We start from the raw sequence: 22,566 nt of genomic DNA, 5'->3' as shown, positions 1-22,566 counted from the left end.
AGTTGCTTAGTTTTTATTTTAAAATATAAGGAACTGCATCAAGCAAGCATCAGAAGTTCTTCGGTTAACCTGTTTTTAGTCCTTTTGCCTAAATTCTCTTCCCTCCCAGCTCTCCATGGGATTGTTGGGCTGTTCCACCTCCTAACCACAACCTGAGTTGGCATCCCGGTCACACTGGCATTTCAGCAGTGGGCTGAACAAAGGGCTTTACTCAATACACCACCAGAAATTCACTCTAGTTTATTCTCAGTCATAGGCCCCAGGGCGATTAGGCAGGCAGGTCCTGTTGTTTTGACTTGTTCTTCACCTCATCTACTGGCTGGGGCTGAGATACGGCCTTTTTAGCTCCAATTTTTTTTTTAATTCATGCTTTTTCAATTGTAAAGGGACATGAATAATTGTTTTGCAGTTTGCTTATACAAATAAGCTTCCTTTTTTATTTTTAAAAGTACTGAAGCAAAGGAACAGATTTGTCATAGAGCGTTGCATTAATGCTGGCACAAGTCATTCAGCTTTATGATATACTCTTTGCATTGCTAATATTTCAAAACAAAGGTTAAATGAAGATTTAGCCATATATTTATGTATTCTCATAAGATCATAGACAGAGCTGGAAGGGACCTTCAACCTCAGAAGCCATTGAACCCAACCCCTTCATTGTACAGAGGAGGAAGCTGGGGCTTAGTGCCGTTAGGTGACTTGCCCAGAGTTACACAGTAGGTGCCAGAGGCAGGATTCAAACACATCTCTTCCTGGCTTCAAGCCCTCTACTCTCCGTTATCCCTCCTAGGTGCCTCTAGTTTCCTTCCCAAACAAGTAAAAGCCTTTTTGACTGAAAGTTACCATAAATCTCAGGATCAGTTTGGGAGTCCTGGCTTCTGTTTGTCTGCCCTGTTCAGACTTGTTTTTATTTAACTTACTGAAAGTCAGCTATTTTGAGACCTTAAGTCTTAGGCAGCTGTCTGATTTATTTTATGAGAAAATGAGGTTAAAATTAGTGTAGTCATCTTGTTTATCTGTCCACATGGAAGAAACACCCACTTGGTCAAACAGGAACAGTACAAAATGCTTGCATCCTAATTATATACACAGTAATAAATAGGTTATAGATCTCATCATCATTTGTGTGATTGAAGTGAGACTCGGACAGACAAAACCAGAGAACCTTGTGTTTTGGCAGATAAAACTTTTAGAATGAACCTGTGGTTTGTCTTTTAGCTTGTATCAGGGAATGCCCTTTTCCAAATTTGGTGAAGGGGAAACTTTTTTTTTTTTTTTTGGTGAGGCAGTTGGGGTTAAATGACATGCCTAGGGTCACACAGCTAGTAAATGTCCAGTGGTATCTGGTCGGAGACCAGATTTGAACTCAGTTCCTCCTGACTCCAGGGCCAGTGCTCTATCTGCTGCGCTACCTAGCTGCCCCGAAACATTTCTAAAAGGAGAAAATGCTATCACTTTTACCAGCCTTCTCAGTGATATCATATACTATAAAACTGTTACTTCTTTTATTTTAATCATGTCTTCCTCACTTCCCTTCCTCTAGAGCAGTCTCTGGAAGGGACTGCTAAGGGGCCCTCTAGGACCCGAGGTGATTGTACAATCAGAAGTGAGGCTTTTGAAGCAGTGAGCTCAGACCACTTTGATGTAGTGGCCCCTTCACCCATGTGCATGATGATGTATTCCTGTTTCAGAAGTGCACAGCAAGGAAAGCAAGGTTAAAGTTTCTCACTGATAGTCTACATTTCTGTAATGCTTTAAGGTTTTCAAAGCTCTTTGCTCACAGCCCTATGAGGCTGGTTAGGAGTGTGTCATTATCACCAGTTTATAGATAAGGGATTGTTCTGGAGATGTGGTGACTTTTTAAAAAGTTGCATTTCCCAAAGACACACAGTGTGTTGCGTTTGAAAACACAGCTCTTGATTCCATATCCACTATTCCTCCTATTTTGCTACACTGCTTTTCATTAGCAAGATTAGTAAAGGCTCTTTTTGGCCTCTTCTCTGGCATTCTGATAAGATGCTTAAGCACAAGCTGTGTTGTGGCCAGCTGTCCAGGTGGTCAGCCTCCCTTCAAGTGCTCTTTGTGTCTTTTCACTTTCCAAACCAGAAAGACTGGTTTGGACTTGGTGGTTTATTTTTTAAATGCAAACCAGATCCAGAAAGAACTGTTTACCCCTTAAATTCAAACTGTTCCTTAAGCAGATACTATCATTATAAATGCCATTGTGGTAGTCGTTTCTGAAAGTAAAATAGCTTTCAGGTCACCAGCAAATTGCTCACTTTTTCTTTTAATCGCACACTTTTTAAAAGCAGTATTCTGTAGGAAAGAAAGTATCTTATTAGTAACATTACCAGTATCTACAAAGATCAAATGACCTTTGCAGTGACTTAGAACAATCAGTGATTATCACATTAGTGCAATATTCATATTGATTTGAGGATAGAATCTATATGCATCTATTTTTTTTTTTTACTAAATTAGAGTTCTGCTTTAATTTGAAAAGTCTAACCTTTCATACCTAAAGCTTGACTTTGCAGATTTACTTACTTATATCTATTGTCAACATGTATTACAGAAGAAAATTGTAGTCCACTGTGAAGACAGCAACCAAATATCTGAGAACAATACCACTTGATAGTAATTCTCATTTGACAAAACAATCAGCTGTTTCAGGAATGCTCATAATCAGTAACAAAATAAAACTGATATTTTCAGCTTTTTTTATTGCCAAATGTAGAAGACATTTAATGTCACAAGTAAGAGAGTTTCCCATATGGATATTGAGGGTTATTATACCAAAATTCATTAAGGAAATTTCTTTGCATGTGTAAGTAAAAGTTGATGTTACATGATGTTACATGAATGGCCAGTTAAATTCTTGTGTGTCATTAGCCACTCCCTCAATTGGAGTAGCGTGAGTACTTGAATTGCTGCAGAAAATGACTTCAGGTTATCTGAAACTAGGTCCCAGTGACTTCAAAAAATCCTTGTTTCCCTCTTTTTTTTTTTTTTTTTTTTTTAACGTTTTTATGGAACCCTCAAGGAAGGATTGTTTTCTTGCTCATATCATCTGTATTTGTCCATCATATAAAAACACACTTGCACAGGAATTTCATTGTATTTCCTGACTTGCATCCTTTAAGGCTGACTGGTTGTATGAACTTGGATAAGATACTCATGCGCTTCGGGCCTCAATTTCTACCTCATCAAAATGGGGGTGGAGAGTAGGGCAGAACGAGATTATCTCCAAGGTCCCTTGTGACTTTAATATAACATGATTCTGTACTTATTGTCAGAAAAAGATTACATTTTCATAATTATGAGTATTTTAATGGCGTTTGAGTTTGATCAGGAGTACTTTCTTCCTCTCAAATTATCTTTTATTTACTGTTGTTTTCCTTCAATAGCTTGTAAGTGTATTGAGGTCAGGGACCATTTAATTTTTGTCTTTGTGTACCCAATTCCTAGCACATAGAAGGAGCTTTTAATAAGTGCTTCAAAACTTTATTGAATAAGTATTTTATAGGATGTATAATATTGTGGACGAGTGCAAAAGAAGTTAATTTTCAGCCTCATAGTTCCCTATGTCTCCTATTCCTTTAGTTAACTTTTTACTTTTGATTCTGAAACTATGATAGCTGTTTTGCAACTGACAGTCAGTCTTAGAGAGTTACCCAGGGCACTGAGGAGTTTTGTGCCCATTACATTTCATAAGGGGAACTTTGAATTCCAGTTTTCTTTACCTCTAAGGCTAGCTTTCTCCCCACTGTCCCACACTGCCTCTCTAAGCCTTTTTACTATTTTGGTTTTCTTTTATTACTTTAAGGTTTACAACTGTCATTTATCTTTTTCTTTTCACCAACTCCTGGCTTTGCCTATTGACACTATAGTTCTTTTAGGTCTTTGGGGGGGGGGATAAAGAACCAAATGTGGAAATTTTATCATATTTTGTTGGTGATCAAACTTGCTCTCTCTAAGAATAATCTATTTCTTAGCAATGTGTCAGTGGTCATAGAATTGGCCAACATTTATTCAGTAGGACTCTTAATAATTTCAGTGGCAGTAGCCTAGAGTGATTTGGGGTAATTCTATTGGAAATTTGGCTACAGGGAGACTTTTTAAAATCTTTCCCAACTTCCTCACGTTTAGAATTTTAATTTGTTTTTTTTTTCCTCCCCTATCCCAAGTGTTGCCTTTTTTTCCCCCTCCTACTATTGAAGAAATAAGTGAATGGTAGATACTTTCTTTTTTCCTGAGTAATCTTGAGAGGGGCTTTCTCAGAGAAATGATGGGTAGATTTAATGGACCCTCTTAGCTGCAGTTAAGATCAAGTTTATCCACTTACTTTTCCAACCGTTCTTAGGACTGTAACAGTATCAGCCATGAAATTTGCACCATATGTACTTCCTGTCTTTGTGGGTTTTTTTAGATATGTCTACGGGACCTTCATGGTTGAATCAGGGGCTACTTCTGAATTCAACCCAATCAGTTCCAAATTTAGATATGACGAGTGGTACCACTTTATCGCAGTCAAGGTAAGCTTCCAAAATATTCGTGTATGAACTCTAAAGTATGCACAGGTCTTTATGACAACTTTAAAAGTTCACTAAAAGATCTGTCTGTGGTCTTGCTTGAGCCAGATATGCATTTATTCTTTTGTATATTCATCGAAGCTTAAATATTCCACCTGGGAATTAATGGCTATGTGTCTTCTTTTAATTATTTAATAGTATAAACCAAGGGTTTTGTTTGGATGCTGAAGTGGCCTTAGCAACTGGGCATTTCCTTGCCCCAAGTAGTCAGCAGTCGAGCAGCGCAACATCCCACTATTCAGAGTCCCGAGGCGAGACCCCCTGCTCTTTCAACGATGACGATGAAGACGACGACGATGAGGATCCCTCATCCCCAGAATAAAGACAGTAGAAAAGCTAAATTTTACAGAATGCTGCTCGTGTGTGTTTTTAGTGTGAGCTCTTATTCTTGGTGTGATTGCTTCAGCCCTTGCCTTTGTTTGCACTGTGTATTCAGTGACAGTAAGTGAAACACAGCTAAAGACATCGGAGTTAAGATGATTAAGATGAAAGTTAACATAATATGAATGAAGACTCTGGCCATACAAAGCACTAGGACACAGCGCAAACAAAGTGTATTTTCCTCTGTGCCTGAGGTAAAGAAATCCCTGAAGACCTGGCAGAGTTGAATGAGTCAATTCAGCCACCTTCTGAGATGCGGGACCGTTGTCTTCTCCCATACCCGTATCATTCTGCTTAGAACTGAGAGTGCGACAAGGAAGATTCCTTAGCTAAAATACTTCTCATGCTCATATCTCTTGGCTGTGCTGTTGTTAAATGCCAAGATGAATATTTACAGTTATGCTTTGTACTGTTTGCGTGAGGTACCTAGAATATTTGTTCCCCTGACTCTAGAAATCAAAGTCTTAAAGTAGTTCCGAGTGCTAACATTTCTTGAAGTAGTGGAAAGCCTGTTTAACGATGTGTGTCACCTACCAGCCACTTCAGACATTTGTCCAGGAGGTAGGAAGACCAGCTCAATACTTTAACTTCAGTGACACTTCAGATATAATTTGTCATGTTCAAAAACAGGAATTAAGATAGTTAGCCAATGCAAACAAAAGAATTTATTAGGGTTATTTATGGAAGACAGAAGAATCTCTAATAGCATTTCCATGGATAAATTTCCAGCACTGCCTTTTGCCAGTGCCTACAATGTTGAAATTTGACAGGGAAGGAAACTGTAGAAATAGCTTTCATCCAACTATTAGCCAGTGCAATTCAGCCAGTTTTTTTTTTTTTTAATTTAAAATGAGAACAACAGAAAAACAACCAATTCAAGTTGTGAAGTGCTTGCTTACATTTCATTTGATAGTATTGTCATGTCAACAAGTGTACGATTTGTGAAAATGAAGCAGTTGACTTCAATTTTGTCGTAAAAGAAAATATCTCAAAAATATTAATTGGTAAGCCCTCTTGCACTTTTATTACTTAGTACATTTCATTAATCACATTGGACCTCTTAATGAGTAAATTGCATCTCTCATGAACTGGCCCATATTTTTGTTTCATGGAAATGTCATAATATGTTAAATGCTTCCAAATTATTGGACTTGTAGTAGGTAGTGTTTCATAGCCAAAGATACTGTTAGCAATACTACATTATTGACTTCTTTTAAAAGAAAGAGTGCATGGGGGAGGAATTCTTAAATCACAAGTGTAAAAGATTCCTCATTGTGGCATTACAGCTGGGAGTAGGGAAGAGGGAGGAGGCTCAGAATCAAGGCAAAAGCCCACCGTTGTGCTGAGGAGCCCCTTTGCTCTGCTCTCTTTCTACTCTCATTCAAGTTAAATCTGAAGTCCAGTAAAACAGTAAAACTTAAACCCTTTAAAATCTCTCAACGGTAACTTCTATATATGTTTTAAAATGTGTATTCATCAGAAAAACAAATTAGATTTTACTAGTATTTTGGCAATTTGGAGAACTCATAGCAAACTACCAACAAAATTCTTATTCTGATATTTAATAGACACAATGTGATACCATTTTAAGTTGGAGAAATACCAAGGCCCTTACACTGTGGTATACCATGTGGCTATCCAGAATATTAAAAATTAAGTAAACCTTATACTATTCAAAACAAAAAATATAAAATGTTAAATGAAGATTGATTTAAGGGCTATAAATGCAGTAGCACCTCGATTTTGAAGAAGCCAAACAATGAAGGGAGAAATCATTTTTCAATGTTAATTTTGTGGGAGGCAAAGGAATGAATGATTCAAATGTTTTCTTTGATTGGGGCCTATAACTTACTTTGGTATCTGTCAGCCCAGTTCAATTGCTGACCTCATTAGCTATGAATTTTACTTTGTGGTAATCCTTTTTTAAATTATAAGGGGTTTGGGAAAGGAAAGGATGTTTTGTAGCCCAGTGAACACCTAGGATGACCTCAAGTCTTTATCAAGGCTCAGAAACCCAGCAAACAAGGACAGAGGACATTAGGCCAGGTCCCCTTGAGAGAATACTCTTTCAAGATTATGTAATTACTATAAGCTTTAGGTAGTTTAGGGGTCAGGAAGATGACATGATGATGTGTTAGTTCTAGTGTCTTGAGTAGAGAATTCATCTTAGCATGGATTTGGGAAGAGGCCTCCCAGTCAGGCATAACAGGAAGTGGCGATAAAGCTAACAGGCTTCATCAAGCCGCACACCAAACATGTGACATGTTTGCATTACATGTTTCTATGACTAAAAAATTTGGGGTGGGGGGATGGGAGTGGAACCCAGGGATAGAAAACTGCTGTTTGACTGAGTTATGGAATAAACTCTTTCACTTATTTCAAACAGCATCCAGATATTTAGACTGCATGAAAACAGACTCCTACCCCATTGCACCCCTCAAGAAAAGTCTGAGGGAAGAGCGCAGTACTGTCAGAACCTAAAAATGACTTTTAACATTTGTCCATTTTCAGAATTCATTCTTGTTCTCCCTTGCCACCATTGAACCTGCTGCCTAATCCATTGCTTCTCTGCATCCAAAGCAGAGTAGGTGAATAAGATTGCTTTAGTTTCCACCAAAGAGGCTTAAAAGCAGCTGTGTTCACAGTTTGCCTCAACAGTGCCAAAAGCTCCCTATCATCTAGACCTGTTACAAAATTATCAGGGCTTTTAAAAATAAAGCACTTGGTCAAATATCAAACTTCCATATGTTTATGGAAGCAATAATTTTTTCACCCACAACACTCTGTGGAACCAGTAGCTTTGAGATCTAGCAAACTCTGGCAGCCAACAGATTCATAGACTCTCTTGACCTTTTCAGCTGGAGGTGACCTTAGAGGCCAAGGCCAACTGTATCATGTTTCTGTGAGGAAACTGAAGCAGAGGTTAAGGGGCTTACCCAAGATCATACAGCTGGAACTGGAATGTGGGTTTCTCTCTTAAATCCTGTTGCCAGTCTGGGAAGAGGATAGGTTGAGGTATTTGTTAGAATACTGTTCTTACGTAACTCCCCTGGATACTGGGCATCTTCTGAAAGTAGTTTAAAGCTTCCCTTCACACAGAAAAAGCCTAAATAGGAAGATGATCTCACTTCCCTAGTCCTCTTCTTCTCTGATCAAGCCACTTTCAGAAGATGCCCAGTATCCAGATACTTTGGCTCCAGAGGTGCCCTTCTCTCTAATTTGTCACTTTACTTATTCACCATTGAGGGTGGCCCTCAGGTACAGCACAACCAAGGGCTTCTTTCTCTGTGAGTACTCAGCTGTCAGTCTTGACGAGAGAGTTCCCGGGCCTGCAGTGCACTTACCTGAATTGTTGTGAAGGAGGCTTTTAAAAACTGCAGACCTATTTGCACAGAATAGAACCTTTAAAGAAAACACAAATCTTCACACTCACACACACGCACACACAATTTGGCACCCTTGTAGCCACTGAGGCCAGATTTACCTATGCTTGTTTTCCCTTGGTCTAAGCCTCTTTCTCCCTTCAAAGTCATGTTGTGTCCTGGTGATCACAAGCAGCTTCAGAAAGCATTAAAGTGAATGGCCTTGTCTTCATGGTTAGGTAGACCATGTGGGAGTTGGGAATGGTAATTCTAGCACATTGTTCTCAGGTCGTAAGGTAGAGCTGGAAGGGGCCTTAAAGGTCTTATCCAGTTGCTTCATTTACTGTGTGAGGAAGCTGTCTCAGAAGAGTGGTCATAGCAGTAGCAGAGACTAGATTTGAGACGCCACACCATCCCTTTGCCCTACTCTGTGCTGTTAAAAATGTGTCTTCTTTTTCCTATGCTCTTGAGAGCGTAGTTTCCCTAGACAGTTTCATAACTAATTAATGCCTATGTTCACTGCTTCCTTTCACCTTACTCTCTAGTATTTTGTCACAAGAGGTTTGTTTACCCTATTAGAAAAATAAACCAAGTGACTCTACCTCCGTCTGCACTGGGGAAGTGCTGTTGGTCAGTCTGTCTGTTCCTGTAGCTTGTCATAAGCTCGATGTTCACAGACAACTCATTTAAGTGTTTCTTATGAAGGAACAACTTTGTCAGTGTAGATATAATCCAGTATAATCTGGGCATTAATCCCACTCCTTAATGAAGAAACGTGAGCGGGAGAAGACCTTGCAGACCGTCCAGTCCAATTCTCTCATTTAACAAAGGAGAAAATGGCTCCAGAGAAGAGTGGTGACTGCCTGGGCAGCGTAACCGCAGAGGCCATGCCAAAGATCCGGGTAGTGAATTATCTGATTGCTTGACCTGGGAGCGTGGAGCTGTCAGGTCATGATCCTGGGAAGTATTCTGACCAGAGCTAGTGTGGGGGTGGCATCTGTTTCTAAGTAAGCAGCTATAGCTAGACCTGAAACTTTCTTTTTTCACCAACACTCCAAAAAGTGTGGGAGAGTTTAACTAGGATGAAAGTTACACGTTCAAAAATAAGTTTGGAGGTTGGAGCTGTCTCCAAAGGCAGTCTCTGGGTGAACTGAAAATCAGAACCGTAAGCACCAAATAAATTGGGAGAAAATTCACTACAAAGTTTGTTTTGAACTTAAACTGTGATATGGGTTACCAAAGTTCTGTTTATGCCCACTTCTTCATGAGCACTTCTGTTGTATAAGAAAACTAACATCTATACCTTTCATACTCAGATGGTTCTCACCAAAAAGAAACTTTGGCATTGTGGACTAATATAATTCAGTCCAACCCAGGCACTAATCCCACTTGTGAATAAATAAATGAGCTGGAAAAGACCTTAGAAATCATTTATAATAGTAACACATATTAATATAAAATTATATCCTTTTAAAAGCCCAAACCCCATATAGTTCCATAAAATCTTCTACCTAAAGAGCCCTTTGAACTCTGAAATTGGGATGCATATCAGGCACATATATACATATGTAGAACACTTTGAATGTACTGAGGTATCCCATCAAAAGTCCATGTGGTTAATAAGCTTTTATCTAAAGCCTGTAGTGCAGGGCCTGAAAAGAAATGTTATTGCTTACTTACCTTGTACCTACTCAGTGCAAGCCACTATAAGGATACAACTATGAATAACACATGGTCCTTGCCCTTAAGAAACTTCATTTGTTATTTTTTTTATGGCCAAGGTTATGACAGTAACAACACAAACTATCAAAATTCAAGGAAAACTCAGGTACACCCAACCGCAAAATGATGGCACAAAGTGGAAAGCCAAATATTTCTTTTTAGTTTTAGTTGAAACTAAACAGCAACACTAGTTTACCAAAAGTCACACCGTAGCCTTCTCAATGTATACCTTTGCTCACATATTTGAAAAGGCAAAAGGTGGGGCGAGAGAACAAGATAGCACGGTGCCTTCTGTTTGCAGAGCTCTGCAATTTGTAACCATGATATTCCTCACACAAGCCCTGCGAGCATAGGCAGAACAGCTATATTATCTCTAAAATGGAGACTCAGAGTAACTGGCCCAGAGTCACACAGCTAGCAAGTGACCAGTCTAGGACTTATAAAACCCAGGTCTTCCGATTCTCCTTAATATTTCCCTGCCAGACCCCCAAATAACAACCATTGTCCCACCCCAACCTCCAAAAAATAAAAAGTAAGAGTGCTTTGTCAGAAACCTATTTGCCAGTGCTGGGAAATACTGTTTGACATTTGTATGTATTCATACTATAATTTCTTATGCAAGTCCACACCAAGAGGCCTATAGAATTCATACCACTAGTGCATTTCTGTTTAACAGACTTTTCACCCTCTGGTTGGGGAACTGATGTAGAGATGAAAAGCAGCCAAAATACAGTGGGACTTAGAAAGCACTAACAAGTGTACTAAACCACCTGTGGATCACGATGGCCCTTTGGAGCTTGCTGGCAGACACTGCACGTTGCTGTGCTTGCATCACATGGACACCAACAACACCAACAGAAAGGAGGTACTCACTGCACAAGGGTTACTCCAGACATCTCACCTACAATTGTTCTTTCCATTGAAAGGCAATGCAATGGATCCACATTTTCAGGGAGTTTAAGAGACCTTGCAGATTCCTTCTACACAGCACAGTTCAGGAGTTTGCTATCAGTTTGTTTGTATTGCCACCATCTTAGCAACAGCGTGGCTACCTGTTACTGCCATGGCCCAAAACCCTTCTGCCCAGACTACATGTCAGATTTAAAAATGTACCATTTGCCAGTATCATTTACCTGTTAAGATTGTCCTGGATGCTTAGTCCCGTAAAAGGATTGTGCCAGTACAGCCAGGACATGTCAGGCGCCAGTGGCAAATGGCTCCATTGCACTCCATCACAAATGAGGTGAAGGTTTCAGTGGTAGCTTTGTTGCTTATAACTGCTGTTTATGGTCAAGATCATTGCCTGCCAAAATACTCTCTTGAGACTTTCCGGTTCAAATTTTCCCATTAGTGCTTGACAGGTATAACCCTTCTGCAGGCCCTTAAAAACAAAATCATCACCTATTCTAGCCAGCCATAAAGAAAGTCTGAGTGGCTTCCAGCAAATTTGCAATACTATGCATTCCTTTGTGCATTTTGTTTTTAGCTGCAACAAAACAGTTTGCTCCTGTTCCCCGTCCCCACCTTCCAAAATGCTGTTAAGAAATCCAGTGGTATGTAAAGAGTTACTGTTGTTTGACATTTAATTTCTAATCGTGTAATGTTAGGATTTACCATCACAGAGGATAGGTCCATTAGAAATTGTATGTGGTGGTGTCACTATCTGCTTTAAACCATTTTAAACACAAGTAAAAATATACACAAGTTTTACTTTCCTAATGGGTTATCAATTAGGATATCTGAACTAATATGAAATATTACTTTGTAGTATCACAAACTTTGTAAATAAATACCCGTTATTTTTTTATGGAAAATTTTATAGAAGAGGCTATTTCTGTACATGCAACTAACCCCATGTTTTCTGAAAGTGCTGCAAGGGGAGAGCAAACTTATGTCCTACAGGACTGTGCCTTGCACAGAGCTGGCGCTTGATAAATGTCTGTGGACTAGTGCAAAAATGGAGTATGGTTTCTACAGTGATTGGAAATTGTGCTTACCATGGAGAAAGGACTACATCAGATTGTTCTGTGACCTGAAGAAAAAAAATGTACTGTAGGAAAATAAATGATTTTAAGCAATTTGGTTTTCTATTATTATTTGAGAGGAGATGTAAGTGATACATTCAAAGATGTCTTTTTAAAAATAATACTGGAAGTGATGATGGCTCATTCTCATTTATTAGTGGGGGAAACTCCTAATTTTCTCTTACACCAAAACAGAACTGATGGAAGCAAAATCATGGGTATGGCAGGCCTTTTTCAAAATAAAACCCTTCTCATCCAAGAAACAGTTTTCCCTTTCACTTTGTGCCATTAGTGAAGGGCAGGAGCTTTTAACACCTAAGGTCTGTGAACTTTAAAAAAACAAACAAACATATATATGTGTGTATTTTTGATAACTGCATTTCTTTTTTCCCACTTAATAGCATTTTTTTAATTACATATATAGTTTTCAACATTCACTTTTGTAAGATTTTGAGTTACCTATTTTTTTCTCCTTCCCTACCTCTGAGCCCCCTCCTCAAGATGGCAGGCCATCTGAATTAGGCTGTATGTGTAAAATCATATTAAACATATTTCCACATTAGTCATATTGTGAAAGAAGAAACAGAACAAAAGGGAAAAACTACAAGAAAGAAAAAAGAGAAAATAATATGCTTTGATCTGCATTCAGACTCCATAGTTCTTTCTTTGGATGTGGACAGCATTTCCCATCATGAGTCTTTTGGAATTATCTTAGATCATTGAATTGCTGAGAAGAGCTAAGTCTATCAAAGTTGGTCATTGCACAGTGTGGCTGTTACTGGGTACAATGTTCTCCTGGTTCTGCTCACTTCATTCAGCATCAGTTCATATAAGTCTTTCCAGGTTTTTCTGAAATCCTCCTACTAGTCATTTCTTATAGCACAATAACATTCCATTCCATTCATATACTACAACTTGTTCAGCCATTCCCCAATTGATGGACATCCCCTCAATTTCCAATTCTTGGCCATCACAAAAAGCTGCTATAAATATTTTGGTACATATGGGTCCTTTTCCCATTTTCATGATCTTTGGGATGCAGACCTAGTAGTGGTATTGCTGGATCAAACGGTATGTATAGTTTTTTAGCCTTTTGGGCATAGTTTCAGATTGCTCTCTGGAATGGCTGGATCAGTTCACAACTCCACCAGTAGTGCATTAGTGTTCCAGATTTCTCACATCCTCAACATTCATTATTTTTCTGGTTTTTTTTTTTTTTTTGTCATAATAGCCAGTCAGATAGGTATGAGGTGGTACCTCTGAGTTGTTTTAATTTGCATTACTCTAATCCAGGGATGGGGAACCTGTGGCCTCAAGGCTACGTGTGACCTTCCAGGTCCTCAAGTGCAGTCCTTTGAATCCGAACTTCACGGAACAAATCACCTTAATAAAAGGATTTGTTCTGTAAAACTTGGACTTAATCAAAAGGCTGCACCCAACGACCTGGAAGGCGACATGTGGCCTCAAGGCCACAAGTTCCCCACCCCTGTCTAATCAATAGTGATTTAGAGCATTTTTTTCAAATGACTATAGATGGCTTTAATTTCTTCATCTGAGAGCTGCCTGTTCATATCCTTTGACTATCAGTTGAGAAATGACTTGTATTCTTATAAATTTGACTCAGTTCTCTATATATTTTAGAAATGAAGCCTTTATCAACATTGGCAGTAAAAATTATTTCCCAGCTTTATGCTTTCCTTTTAATCTTGGTTGCATTGGCTTTGTACAAAAACTTTGTAATGTAATTAAAATTATCCATTTTGCATTTCATAATGTTCTCTATCTCTAGTTTGGTCATAAATTCTTCTCCATAGAATCTGACAGGTAACCTGTACCTTGCTTTCCTAATTTGCTTATGGTATCACCCTTTATGTCTAAATCATGTACCCAGTTTGACCTTATCTTGGTATATGGTGTAAAATGTTGGTCTGGGCCTAGTTTCTTCCATACTGTTTTCCAGCTTTTCCAGCAGTTTTTGTCAAATAGTGAGTTCTTATCCCAGAAGCTGGAGATTTTGGATTTATCAAACAGTAGATGACTATAGTCATTGACTCCTGTGTCTTGTGTACCTAACCCAGGGGAGGGGAACCTGTGGCCTCAAGACCACATGTGGCCCATAAGGCCCTCAAGTGCAGCCCTTTGACTGAATCCAAACTTCACAGAACAAATCCTCTTAATAGAAGGATTTGTTTTCTGAAACTTGGACTCAACTAAAGGGCCACCCCCAAAGAACTAGAAGGACACGTGTGGCCTTGAGGCCACAAGTTACCCATTTCTGATAACTTATTCCAATAACTGCATTTCAGTATAATGTACTCCTTTGTAATCCCATGTATTTTATGCATTTTAAAATATTCTGAGTCTGTAAGCTTCACCAGATTTCCAATGGAATCCATGCCATAAAAAAGATTAAGAGCCTCTTAGTTAGACAATCTCTAGGGTCCCTTCCTCCCTAAATTTTAATTCCAAGTGAAAATGTCCATTCTAGGATGTTTTTTCAACCCTCTTTTTACTTGGTGAAATACGCTGGTTTTGAGACATTGAAGTTTTAAGTCTTCATCTTCAGCAGTTATGATTAATCCTGATAGTGTCCACAAGGAAGTACATTCCACACACTCATCTTTAAAATAGATCCATAGCCACCTTTTATTTTTGCAACACAGTAACAGTTGAACCCCTGCTGTGACAAAAATAATTAAGCAAAAATAACTGGTAGTGACCAGATCTGAAAAGGTATACCAGATTTTACCATAATAGCCCCTGCCTCTCACATTCTCTTCAATAACTAAACCAAGTGCTTTTAACATAGTAGTCATCCTGCTTTGAAACTATAATGCCTTTGCTATAAGCTCATCCCTTCCCTCTGGCCATCTGGTGTTTAGTAACTAACCCAGAATTCTACCTTAGGCTGAGGAAAGGAAGTGGTTCCATGAATAGTTTAAATTCTGTTTCGTCATGTAGGTGTTTCTCAAGTGCTTTTCACCTTGTATTTTTTTTTAAAAGGCAGTTTAGGTATTAGCCAATAAAACAGGAAATTCTGTGCTTTATCTTCATACCAGCTGGAAAATAACAATGAAGATAATAGCTGACATTTTTTAGAGTTATTTTAATATTTGCAAAGAACTTTGCTGATATTACCTTCTTGAGATGAGCCTTGTGTCAGCTCTGACAAGTATTAGAGGTATTTTTATCCCAATTTTATAGGTTAACTGAGTTTCAGAAAAGTTAAGTGACTTGACCAGTTACATAATTAGTAAGTGCCCATGGCTGCTTTGGAACCCAAGACTCCTTGATAAGATTCAACCCTCTATCCTCCATCCCCTTCTAATTCTACTTCATGCTGAATGGGAGCTAATGAAAACAATCTACCATTTTCAGCTTTCACATCAGAAGAATGTCTAATGGTTCATCAGTTTCTGGCTAGATAAAGTATTGGGGAAAGGAGTTTGCCTTTTCAAATGCTGGATTGAAGATCCCAGCTTCACGGCCTTTAAGCCAGAAGTATATAGCCATTCTGATGGAAAGACACTCTGAGGTAAAGCAAGCATGAACTCTAGATTATCCAACCTCGTATCATCTACAAATCAACCACAAAAAGATTCTTCATAATCTGTGCTTTTATTTAAAATGGTGCCCTTCCTATACATGCCGCTGGTCTAGCCAGGAGCTTTGTTGAGGCTTGCTTTCCCACCCTTGGCCATGTGTCTGACCTTCACATTAATTGCTTCTGGTATTTTTTGAACTTCCTTTCAGGGTCAGTTCCTATTAGATTCTTCTTTAAACTGCTCCAGCTTCCACTTTCTTTGGCTTTCCTCTGAATTCTTGCTCTGTCCTGCCTTTGTACTGTCTGTTGTTTCGTTCACTACATTCCCACCTGCCTATACAGTCTTCCTTCTGAATGAGGCTAATTCTTCTGTTCTTAGTCTTATTTCTTCAAGAAAGAAATACGGTCTTCTCAGTTTCTTTGTTCTTTATGAGAGTTTTCTAACGCTTGTTGAAATATGTTTCTTTATCAAAAGACTAATTCTTGGGTGATGAAATGTCTGTTAATCAGGTGATTTGGGTGATCCAGTCCCATAAAAATAATCTCATTGAGTACAGTAGCATTAGTCATCACCATCTGTTAACTGGTATCCAGGAGGTTCTGTATGAGTTACCAGAGCAGTTCCCATTGTGGGATGTGCCTGGGCATTTACTTCATCCACCTCCTTTGTCTTCTCCTAAAGCACTTTGACCCATGTTGCCCAGGAACTCTTGGGTTCTGCTCTCTTTGGACCCAAATCCAAGGTCGATTATTTCCCGAAGCCTGAATCCCTTTAGGGATGATCTTGTGTTCATACATGCAGACGCTCTGTGGCCTTTCATTTATCCTGGAACTTCTGGACTTCTTCCCAAGACGTACATTTGAAATACTCATCTCCAGAGGAATGATGTTCTGATTCATCGTATAGATTGTCCCCAGCCTCTTGAACAAGATAAATGTCAAAGTCACTAGGAAAGCAGATACAACAAATTGTACATGGGGAATAACTCACCGCAGCCTGCCATCTGAAAGCTATTTTAGCTAATTATTTTTGCTGGCAAGGTGCTAAGCTGGTTATTTCTACCAGAATAAAAGACTACAAATTTTCATCAGTACCCAGTAGCAAAGCTTAAGTCACCTTACCCAAGTTTAGGCTCTGAGGGAAAAGGCTTTGACTTCTTCAAAACATTTTTTTCACGTTTTTTTTTTTTTAAGCACATGTACTTTTTATTCTGAACTTAAACACAAAATGAGAATTTTGATATATATATAGTAAAACAAACAAAAAAAGATTATATGTGATACATTGAGTCTGTTAGATATAGCTTGCTTTTCCTCTTAAGTATATAATAAATGCAGCGTGTTACTTTTAAAACTGTCCTGCTTGTCTGTATTTCCTTCTGAACTTCTTTCAGTTCTCTTCTGTGCATTTTTTTAATGCTTCCATGACCCTTTTATCATTACTTTTCTTTCTTTTTTTTTTTTTTGCTATCCTATCACTTCTCTTCTTCCCCCATTGAAAAAGAAAAACAAAACCTTTATAACAAATATGTATTATCAAGTAAGCAGATGGCCTGTGTGTCTTATTCTGCGTTCTCTGTAAGGAGGTGAGTAGAATGCCTTACCATTGGTCCTCTGGAATCATAGTTGGTTGTTGGTTGTGTTGATTAGAATTCTTAAATCATTCAAAGTTGTTTTTATTCATGCTGTTATTACTGCATAATTAACCCTTTGTGCTAATGTAATAACTTCCTGATGCATCTTCCTAAGGCCATCCTTTCTGCTGGTTCTCTCTTCCTTAGACATAGATCTGGTCATGTCATTACTCTGTATAATCTTCGTCTCTTGGTTAAGTCTCCCAGCCTCCACTTAGCTGCCAAAGTGATCTTCCCAAGTGCAGCTGTGCTTAACTACATCATTCTTCTACTTAATAAGCTCCCTGTTACTCCTAAGATCAAATATAAAGTGTTCTTTTGGGTTGTAAAGGCCTTCACAACCTTTCTCCTTCTTAGACCCTTTCCCCCACTCACTCCAAGAGCCAGTGTTTCTTCCTGCAAGACAGTCCACACACTCATTGTGCCTGTCCGTTTTCACTGTGCCCCACCTGGAACTCCCTCCCTCCTCGTCTACCTCCTGGCTTTCCTGGTTTCCTTTTTGACTCAGTTGAAATCCCAAGAAACCTTTTCCAGTCCTCCTTAATCTTAGTGCCTTACCTCTGAAGCTACCCACAATTTATGCTGTATATATATCTGATTTGTACATAGTTGTTTGCATGTTGTCTCTCCCATTAGACTCTGAGAGCGGGGATTGTTTTTTGTTTTTTGGGAGTTTTTTGTGTTTATATTCCCCGTGCTTAGCATAGTACCTGGCACACAGTAGGCACTTATTAAATGCTTGTTGACCGAATATTGGTATTTACTCAGTTCAGATTCCTTTTCTAGAGGTTCAGGGCTCTTTGTGCCCAGGCCTCAGCCTACTTTTCTAGCCTTATCTCGTCTGCCACCTCCTCCCTGAACATGTCCTATATCCTACCTTTATGCTGTTCATGCTGTTCCCTAACCTTGTGATGCATTCCCTCTTTCTCTTCACCTGCTAAATTTCTGCCTATCATTTAAAACCAGTTCCAGTGCCACCCCCTCCTAGGAGATTTTCTTAATCTCTAAAGTTGTTAATGACCTTTGAACCTCACATAGAACTTTATTTTGCCTCTTTGTTATCTACTTATGTAATGCTGTGTATCATGTAAACCTGTTTATAACATCGGCTCTGGGCTTCCTCTCCCAATTCACACTGGGACTAGCAGGTAGAGTCATTAGAGTGAAGCCACTCTTCTCCCCATCAACGTTTTTGGGTTAACTCTGAGGGGTCGCGAGTGTCTTTTCTAATAAAACTGCTCTTGAGCCCGCATCCAGTGGATTCCATTCAATCCTAGTCACTGTTAATATTTCCCCAGTATCATCTTATGAGTGATTATTGCCTCGATATCATCTTGACTATCGTATCTCTTCTTAATATCATTTAACTCAACCAGCTTTTACAAAGGGATATTTACTGAGAACACACAGCAAGGACTGAATTAGCAGAATATTCACATAAAACAGGGCACACTCTCCCCTCTCCACAGCTAGCTACTCAGTCCTGGGAGAGAATGGACTCCCAAATAGTCACTGACCAACACCACCAAGTTCACTTGGGGATGCGCCGTCGCTGATGGGTAGCACTCTGTTGCTTGCAGGTGCGTGATTCCAGATCAAGCAGGTTCCTCCTCAAGGTGAATTCCTCGCTGGGCTCAGCCGACCGCTGCAGCTAACAGCAGATTCTGCTACAGGCTCTAGTGCCTGGATTTCGGATGGTTCTTCTAACCATTCAAAACCCAGAAGATCATAATCTGACCTATTGGTACAACCTTAACAGAGAAAACCAGCCCCACCATGCCGGGTGAGGAAACAGCTCCCCCACCTGGCAGCTCACCAAAGTTCTTCTTCACTCAAAAGCTGTAAGGAAGAGAACATTCTTTCATTTATTCCCAATTTTGTGTTGGAATAACACTCATTTCTGGTTCAGCAACCAGTTAAAAGGTTTATTGTCTCTATGCAGTAAGTCAACAGGAAATAATTATTAAAATGTCTGCACAAGGTCTGACTGGGGGAAAGGTTGCCTCTATTATGTATTTTTAAAAGGAGGCTCATTAAGCCTCCAAAAAGATCGGGTAGAGTATATTGTGTATGGCTTACGAATTGGGCCCACGCTGGCCAGTCCCCCATTATATGGGTGGAATGGGTCATATTTCCCTTTCAGACTTGTCAGTTCCATAAAGATAGGGTCTATGTTTATCTAAATTTTGTCTCTCTACATAATAGGTATTTAATGTATTTTTTAAATGAAAAGTTCTGTGCTGTGCTCAGGCTAGCAAATGCTTGTTAACTGCTTACAATGCTGGCCCTAGATCTTTTAAAAGAAATTTATCCCTGACGTGCTGACTATGACAGGTATGGATTTCAGCTGCCAATTTGGGATGGGCCTGCATATCTGTCCATGCAAAGATCCAGATGGTTGGGACATGCCTGGCAAGAAAAACAAAGCATTTCAGTGAAACAGAGTGCTGTTCTCCCTCCCCCAACACACCCTCTGCAGTCCCCACCCTGTACTCTGGGTTGTTTCTGAAGTCTCTCCCTGTAGCCTAGAGCGGTCCCATAGCTCCAGCCAAAATGCTTCCACCTCCAGGCCTGAGAAAGTTCGTCATGGCACATTGCAAAGTTGACTATGACTCAGGAGCTTGCATTGCACTCTTACCTCTGGCTGCACCGAGCCTGAGGAAATGCTATCCAGGAGGGTTTGGTGTCTGGTGAAATGGGTCTGATGATATAGGGCACCAAGTTGTGGATTTACCTTGGCTAGGTTCAGTCTTGGAGGCCTCTCAAAAATTATGTTTTGGGGGCTCATTTTGTTCCCACCCAAAATCGCCCCCCCCCCCCGAAAATCTTGGAATATAGCTCAAATAAAAATTCATTTAGGTTTCCATTGATTCAGGTTAAGAGTCCCGGCTCTCATATAAGCATTCATGTAACAGTTCAAATGAGGTCCAGATAACTTTTATCTCACCCCCTCCCAAACATACATATATATATGTGTGTGTGTATGTATGTGTGTGTGTTTTATATATATGTATATATATATAATATATATTATGTATACATATGATGTGTGTGTGTGTGTGTGTGTGTGTATCTATTTCAGGGGTGGGGAAACTGCGGCCTTGGGGCCTAGATCCTTAGGTAAGGCCTTTTGACTGAATCCAAATTTTATTTGTTCTGTAAAACTTGGACTTAGTCAAAAGGCTGCACTTAAAGATCTAGGAGGCCACATGTGGCCTCAAAGCCACAGGTTCCCCACCCCTGATCTACATATCTCTATCTATCTATCTGTCTGTCTGTCTATCTATCTATCCATATATATTCAGAGAACAAATAAAGGACTTGTAGTTTCTAGAAGATTTCTATAATTCTCCTTCCTCTCCAGTGAATCCCAGCTTCTCTCTCAGTCTATTTACAGTCCTCTAGCCTCATAATGATACCCTGTGGTTTGGACTCCAGAAAGTCAATGAATTTGGGATTGCTGGAGAAGCAGCCATCCTTTACCTTCTGTTACATCCCACTTTCTCCAGAGGGATGCATGCAATTGTATAGCCATTATAGAATTTTCTGTAAGGGCTTGAATTGCCCTTGAAAGGAAATTAATTTGGGCTTACTAGAAAGGCAACTCCTTTCTTATCATACCTGCACTGTTCAAATAACACACAATAGTGAGTAAAAGTTAGGTCTTTTGTTCCCCTGTATCATGGCTCAGTCCTTTTCTAATCTTCCAACTGCAGGGGCATGTGCGTGACCCTTTTCTCCCCAAGAGGTTGAGAACCTAGTGAGGAGAAGACCCCCACCTCTGCTCTCTCCAGGAGGGTCTTGAAACTTGGGATCCAGAACCAGTCAATGTGTATGCCTGCCATTAGTGGCTGCAAGGGACAATGCAGATATTCACAGCCTCCTTGGGGACATGCCATCCAAGTCCTAAGCTAGGCTCACCTCCCTTTAAGCTCTTCAAGTTGGTCCAGGGACTTATCTGATTGTCTCCTATATAGATGAAATATACAGGAGAGAATGGAACATGGTAATGAAAAGACTAGAACAACCTGGAAGGTGTACAAGACAGAAGAGTCCACGCAAAGAGAAATGCCTCTTTGTATGGGCTTTGGTTTTCTTCTTGGGGTGGGGACTCTGAAACATGTCATTGACTTGTGGGGCATAGTAAACCTAATAATAATTTTATCCCAAACATTAGCTTGGTTAGATGTTACTAGTTAACCAACATGAGGATTATAGAATTTAGAGCCAAAAGAAAGCAAAATACCTCGTAGTCCAAAGGTCTTCGAAGGATGTCCTGAGGCATGAAGTTTCTATTAAGATGTGTCTGTGAATTGTATGGAATTTATCTTTGCAATCAATCAATAAACATTTATTAAGCACCTACTATGTGCCAAGCACTATTCTAAACACTGGCAGAAAGACAGCCCCTGCCCTCAAGGAGCTTACAATTTTATGGGGGAGACAACATGCAGACAAATATCAAAGCAAAGCTATATACAAACAAAGTGAGAGACCTGCAGGATCAATAGGAAATAATTAACAAAGGAAAGGTGCTGGAATTAAGAAGGGCTGGGGAAGGCTCCCTGTAGAAGATGGGATTTTAGTTGGGACTTAAAGGAAGCCAGGGAGGTCAGGAGTCAGCCTGCCTGAGTTTCCTAACCGTCCCTTAGCATGCCTCCATTCCTCTGGCAAAGAATATACTAATGGAGTGGGGGTAGGGGATGGGGAAAGCTTGAGAACCTCTGATCTGTCCAATCCCTTCATTGGACCAAGGAGGAAGCATAACATGATCACACAGGTAATAAGTACTAGAGAGGGGGGCAATGCTCTGTTCAGTTCAACAACAAGTATTTATGAAGCTCTGAATGTGCTGGCCGCTGGGATACAAAGCTAAAGCTGAAATAGCCCTTCCCTGTCTTCAAGGAGTCTACATTCTGCTACAGGAATTCGAGGTCATTTGACCAAAATTCAAGTGTTCTTTCCCCTCCATTACAACGGCCTCCATCTTTCTTCCAACAAAGAACTAGTTACATCCAATTGATTTAGAAGCAGGAGGTAACACTCTGGAACATTCATCTAAATTGTTGTTCAGTTGTATCTGACTCTTCATGACCCCATTTGAAGTTTTCTTGGCAAAGATAATGGAGTAGTTTGCCATTTCCTTCTCCAGCTTATTTTACAGATGAGGAAACTGAGGCAAACAGAATTAAGTGACTTGCCAGGGTCACACAGCTAGTAAGTGTCTATGACCATATTTGAACTCATGAAGATGAGTCTTCCTGACTTCAGGCCCTGTATTCTAACCCCCCGGACCACTTGGCTTCC

At 39.7% G+C, this 22,566-nt stretch overlaps 1 protein-coding gene across 8 annotated transcripts in view; it reads left to right on the top strand.

Annotated features, from left to right (window-relative positions):
• Nucleotides 1-12,135, top strand: part of TFDP2 (transcription factor Dp-2) — a 185,777-nt gene extending 173,642 nt beyond the window's left edge. For all 8 annotated transcript variants that reach the window (XM_027875898.1, XM_027875895.1, XM_027875894.1 and 5 more), the window contains 2 exons: nucleotides 4,430-4,535; nucleotides 4,731-12,135. In XM_027875898.1, coding sequence (XP_027731699.1) covers nucleotides 4,430-4,535; nucleotides 4,731-4,914 — 290 coding nt within the window. In that variant the 3' untranslated portion in view covers nucleotides 4,915-12,135. The remainder of the gene's footprint in view (nucleotides 1-4,429; nucleotides 4,536-4,730) is intronic.
• Nucleotides 12,136-22,566: the final 10,431 nt, after the last annotated feature.

This window comes from Vombatus ursinus, unplaced genomic scaffold (assembly GCF_900497805.2).
Source record: "Vombatus ursinus unplaced genomic scaffold, bare-nosed wombat genome assembly UNPS02014810.1, whole genome shotgun sequence".
Classification (NCBI taxonomy): Eukaryota; Metazoa; Chordata; class Mammalia; order Diprotodontia; family Vombatidae; genus Vombatus; species Vombatus ursinus.
Note: the sequence above shows the minus strand (reverse complement) of the source record. Positions and strands in the feature narration are given on the sequence as shown.